Here is a 6,259-nt window from a genome sequence, read left to right on the forward strand (position 1 = left end):
TTACATGTGCACGAGATAATGCGTTATTTATGCGCCTGTAAATTTCGCAGCGAAACAATTAGGAGACTTCGGAGATGTTCATAAGCGAAATTGAATAAGAGGAAACAATGGAGCGAATAAAATAATTATTTGCGAGGGAAAACAATAAAACTGTTTTGTGTGTGTGTGTATGTTTTGGAGTTGGGTATTAAAAGGTGGCGGAGCGTTGGAATAGAGGGCGAAAGATGGGGCAGAGAGATACAGAGAAGGAGGATGAGAAAGGAGAAGGATAAGACGAAGTCTGCTGCTGCTCCTCCTTGTGTAAGTTGAAGGCAAAAGGTTGTAAGTCTAATTACCTCTCCAGAGATTCATTAATCACAAACTCGCGTAATTACATTCGCTAAGTTTATACATATTATAGCGAGGACCGTTCTTCCTTTTCCCCGGCATCCGCAAACAGAACAAACACTTATCTGATGGAGCATAAAAATTGGACGTCCTTATCCTCAACCTCGTCCTCCTACTTCTTTGGCCCTTCCAATTCCCTATCCACGGATTATTGCTGCGATTCCCTTTCGACGTTCCTCTGGGCGAAATAACCTGAGGTCCCGATCATCATCATCATCATAATCATCCCTGTCCCTGGAACGTTGGGACGCCTCAATTAAATTATACATAAGATCAAATGCAAGGCAGAAAACTAATTTTAATTATGCTTCCGTAATTGTTCGCCCATTAAAGATCTTCATGTATATGTATGTATGCATGCGCTTTCCTCGGTCCACTAAAACCGGCACCTTCATTAAGACGCGAAATTTATCTTGTTAAACTTCAGTAATTACTGCAGATAAAGTGTTCCTTTCTCAATAAGTTTCTCGCCAGAAATTATTACAGACCTCTTTCAACTTCTAATAATTCCACTTACACATACACACGTACACACATAAGTCGGCCTCTCGTAAAACATCGTAATAATCTTGTAATAACCGAATCCCATCTTTGTTTCAGCCTCAGCACACTAAAACTCGCTTCCCATTAATATCACCTGCATAGAAATATACACGGTGTCTCCTATACGATACATATTACAACATTATTCTTCATTAATCAAAAATATTAAGATAGAATATTACATTTTTTTCAAGTTAAATTGGCTAAGAAAACAGATTAATTATTTGTACTTCTTAATTTATATAAAAGAAAATACCCCACATAATCCGCTTCAATTACCAGTTTAAAAGACAATACCTCACATTGTCCGGTATGATTAAATCCCTTTCAATTAAATCGTTTTTACAGAAATTTTTGAAGTTCTATTAGCTAAGAAAACATATTTATTATTTGTAAAAAAATACCCCACACAGTCCTGTTCAATTACCAGTTCAAAAGACAATACCTCACATAGTCCGGTATGATTAAGTACCTTTCAATAAAATCGTTTTTACAGAAATTTTTCAAATTAAATTAGCTAAGAAAACAGATTAGCTATGTGTACTTCTTAATTTATGATTAAACAGGTTTTGTAAAAAAAATACCCCACATAGTCCGGGTCATTTACCTGTTTAAAAGACAATACCTCACATAGTCCGGTATAATTAAATACCTTTCAATTAAATCTTTTTTACAGATTTTTTTTAAATTAAATTAGCTAAGAGAACAGATTTATTATTTGTACTTCTTTATTTATGTTTGAACAAGTTTTATAAAAAAAATGTCCCACATAGTCCGGTTCCATTACCAGTTTAAAAGACAACACCTCACATAGCCCGGTATGATTAAGTACATTTCAATTAAATCGTTTTTACAGAAATTTTTCAAGTTACATTAGCTAAGAAAACAGATTAATTATGTGTACTTCTTAATTTATGTTTAAACAGGTTTTATTAAAAAAATACACCACATAGTCCGGTTAAATTACCAGTTTAAAAGACAATACCTTACATAATCCGGAATGATTAAGTACTTTTCAATAAAATCGTTTTTATAGAAGTTTTTCAAATTAAATTAGCTAAGAAAACAGTTTAATTATTTGTAGTTCTTAATGTATGTTTACACATGGTTTATAAAAAAACACCCCACATAGTCCGGTTCAATTTCTTGTTTAAAAGACAATACCTCACATAGTCCGGTATAATTAAATACCTTTCAATTAAATCGTTTTTACAGAATTTTTTTAAATTAAATTAGCTAAGAAAACAGATTAATTATGTGTACTTTTTAATGTATGTTTAAACATGTTTTATAAAAAAAATACCCCACATAGTCCGGTTAAATTACCAGTTTAAAAGACAATACCTCACATAGTCCGAAATGATTAAGTACTTTTCTATAAAATCGTTTTTATAGAAGTTTTTCAAATTAAATTAGCTAAGAAAACAGATTAATTATTTGTACTTCTTAATGTAAAAATACCCCACATAGTCCGGTTCAATTACTTGTTTAAAAGACAATACCTCACATAGTCCGATATGATTAAATACCTTTCATTAAAATCGTTTTAAAAAAAAATCAAGTTCAATTAACTTAGAAAACAGATTTATTATGTGTACTTTTTAATTTATGTTTAAACATGTTTTATAAAAAAAAATACCCCACATAGTCCGGTTAAATTACCAGTTTAAAAGACAATACCTCACATAGTCCGGTATGATTAAGTACTTTTCAATAAAAATCGTTTTTACAGAAGTTTCTCAAATTAAATTAGCAAAGAAAACAGATTAATTATTCGTAGTTCTTAATGTATGTTTACACATGTTTTATAAAAAAGAATACCCCACATAGTCCGGTTCAATTACTTTCTTAAAAGACAATACCTCACATAGTCCGGTATGATTAAATACCTTTCAATTAAATCGTGTTTAGAGAAATTTAGTTTTGAAACTCGTCTTGCTGAAATCATTAAAATCACTATAGTATAAGTATAACTTCGTAAAGTCGCTTCTCATTAATTTCACCTGCATTAAAATACACGCTGTCTCCTATATGAGATATATTATGCTTCATTAAGAAATAATGAAAAAAAATCCTGATTGAATCCAAAAATTCTTTCAAGTTAAATCATTCAAGAAAATAGATCAATTACTTGTAGTTTTTAATGTATGTTTATACATGTTTTACAAAAAAAATACACCGCACAGTCCGGTTCAATTATTTAGATATTATTCATCATATTATTTATACTTCTTTATTTAAGTTAAAAGGGAATACCTCGCATAGTCCGGTTGAAGGTAACTCAACAAACTTACAAGGAAAATCACTAAATACATTTGGAAAAGAACTTAGTTTCACTCATATTATATCTTCTATATAATTCGCATTAGCGCTATAATCAAAAATATTAGGACAAAACTTATTTTCTTGTATTAAATTCATGTAAAAGCAAACAAAACATTTGTGATATATATATATATATAAAAGAAAATACAATAAGAAATTGAAATTGATAAATTTTGGAAATATTTGGGGTTTTCTTTTCACAAGGTTGGATGCAATTTAAGAAATTGATTGTGTCTACATGTATATATATATATTATATAGTATATAGACACGTGTGTGTGAGTGTATCTGAGAAGATCCGCGAAGGGCGATAATTTAAAGTCCGTAAATTAAGTTTTCGGGGAGAAAACTTTCAAAGTGACAGCGATGTAATTGTGAAGTTGTCTTCGGGGCGGCCGTACGTACTGGAGGCGGCAGCGGCGGCGGCGAGGTGAAGGCAGCAGGGAAAAGCGGGGGTGGTGTATGTATGTGTGTGTGTGGATGCTGAGGCTGAGGCGGCAGAAGCTGTATAACCGCCGTGATAAATTATGCGTAAATGCCGTGCTGTATCTGCACCCTCTCGCCGTGAAATTTCTCGTATGAATTATTATTTACAGCTACAGCTCGTATAAGCTTCATAATTACTACATAAAGCGTTATAATTCCTCGCGCTTTAATTAATTGCCGGTCACAGCGATATAAAGATATTACAGGTGCGATAACTTACGCGCCCAATTTCGAATACCTCTTCGCTCGTATCTAAGTACTTAATATAGTTATAGCCTACAGAAGGTTATATGTCTACTACTATTTTATAGACATATATTAATATTTACATATATATTTGCATAAATTACAATTAAAACTTAATTATCATTAAGACACATAACAGTTTATTATAGTTATTTGTTATATAATCGTATAATCAAATTTGTAATCGAATAGAACAATAATAACGTTTGTGTTTGTAGTAATATTGTAATTGTAGTCCACATTAAGTATTTAACAATTAAATAAAGATGACTTCAAAGTGTTTTCAATAGGTAGTATGCAATCAAAACATTCTGGGAAAACCTATAGGTTTTTTTCTCTTTATTACCAATAATTATTGGGCCAAAGGGTGGGTTTTTCTAAATTCATGCTAATTCAATAAACTTGCTACCTGTTATTAGAAAAAATACAATTATTTAGATATAAAACGTAATAAAATATACCTGATTTTACGACCCCCCCAATAAATAACTCCCACCACTTATTGGTGATTTTGTTAATACTTTTGCAAAAGGGATGTACTATAAAAGATAAGCAGATCATTGCAAATGCATCAGTTTCTTGCAACCTTTTGTGACAGTAACAACTCAAACTATCAGCAAAACTAGAAAAATGAATTCTTTCAAAGAATACTCAAATTCAATGTACGAGGATATTAGTGATGCCGAGGACATTTGTATTGGCGATGGACATAATTGCATGTCAGAAGACATCGGTGATGTCGAGGACGTGGATTTAGTGGATGAAAAGTGTAGTGAAAACGGTAATAATGATGTAGATCACAAGGATGACTCCAGCTATGATGGAGATGACGAATATTCCTCCGGCAACGAAACGGAATCTGACGAAGATGAAGAGTCCGAAGATGAAGACATCAAAGATAAACACTCCCAAGATGAAGATTCCAAAGATGAAGACACCAAAGATGAAGAGTCCGAAGATGAATATTCCGATGATGATGACTCAGAAGATGACCATAATGATAGTGATTTTCTACACTTTTATTATGAAGAACAAGGAACGTGCAGCCAATTTTATGAAAAGACGTACAATCCGATGGAATGCGGATATAAAAGATATGAAGCAAAACGTTTGCGTTTGTGGTAGAATTGTAATTATTTTGTAGATTGTTGTATTATAAAATGTACATATTTATTGTTATTACATAAATTTATAAAATTAAATAAATTTCGATTTCATCTAATATAATTTCTTTTAATTATAACATAAGAGTTTGTAGTCCCTTAATTAGAGAACTCGCTTATAAAAACCGAAACTCGTCGACAATTTCCCAATCAAAATCCAACCCTTATGAATTTGTCATCATTACATTTGATTCTGGATTGCGTTTTCGAATTAATTCATTTGAAAAGTCGTATCTTTGTTAATTTCTTGTGATCTACTAAATATAGACTATAGATTTAATATGTAATATATTTAGCAGTACTTTGTAGTCCACATTAAGTATTTAACAATTAAATAAAGATGACTTCAAAGTGTTTTCAATAGGTAGTATGCAATTTGCAGTGCAATCAAAACATTCTGGGAAAACCTATAGGTTTTTTCTCTTTAGTACCAGTAATTATTGGGCCAAAGGGTGGGTTTTTCTAAATTCATGCTAATTCAATAAACTTGTTACCTGTTATTAGAAAAATTACAATTATTTAGATATAAAACGTAATAAAATATACCTGATTTTACGACCCCCCTATAAATAACTCCCACCACTTATTGGCGATTTTGTTAATACCTTTGCAAAAGGGATGTACTATAAAAGATCAGCAGATCATTGCAAATGCATCAGTTTCTTGCAACCTTTTGTGACAGTAACAACACAAACTATCAGCAAAGCTAGAAAAATGAATTCTTTCAATGAATACTCAAATTTAATGTACGAGGATATTAGTGATGCCGAGGACATTTGTATTGGCGATGGACATAATTGCATGTCAGAAGACATCGGTGATGTCGAGGACGTGGATTTAGTGGATGAAAAGTGTAGTGAAAACGGTAATAATGATGTAGATCACAAGGATGACTCCAGCTATGATGGAGATGACGAATATTCCTCCGGCAACGAAACGGAATCTGACGAAAATGAAGAGTCCGAGGATGAAGACTTCCAAGATAAACACTCCAAAGATGAAGACTCCAAAGATAAACACTCCAGAGATGAAGAGTCCGAAGATGAATATTCCGATGATGATGACTCAGAAGATGACCATAATGATAGTGATTTTCTACACTTTTATTA

At 32.0% G+C, this 6,259-nt stretch overlaps 2 protein-coding genes across 2 annotated transcripts in view; both read left to right on the top strand.

The window, feature by feature from the left end:
* The first annotated feature begins 4,617 nt into the window (after nucleotides 1-4,617).
* LOC108566728 (aspartate and serine-rich protein-like) lies at nucleotides 4,618-5,112 on the top strand. The gene has a single exon (XM_017926745.1). It carries the CDS (start codon nucleotides 4,618-4,620, stop codon nucleotides 5,110-5,112), a length of 495 nt encoding a protein of 164 aa, XP_017782234.1.
* A 752-nt stretch (nucleotides 5,113-5,864) lies between these two features.
* Nucleotides 5,865-6,259, top strand: part of LOC108566734 (protein starmaker-like) — a 2,719-nt gene continuing 2,324 nt past the window's right edge. Inside the window, exon 1 of the mRNA XM_017926759.1 lies at nucleotides 5,865-6,237. Within this exon, the coding sequence (XP_017782248.1) occupies nucleotides 5,865-6,237 (373 nt within the window). The remainder of the gene's footprint in view (nucleotides 6,238-6,259) is intronic.

Source organism: Nicrophorus vespilloides, unplaced genomic scaffold, assembly GCF_001412225.1.
Source record: "Nicrophorus vespilloides isolate i.1.1-1 unplaced genomic scaffold, Nicve_v1.0, whole genome shotgun sequence".
In the NCBI taxonomy this organism is placed as follows: Eukaryota; Metazoa; Arthropoda; class Insecta; order Coleoptera; family Silphidae; genus Nicrophorus; species Nicrophorus vespilloides.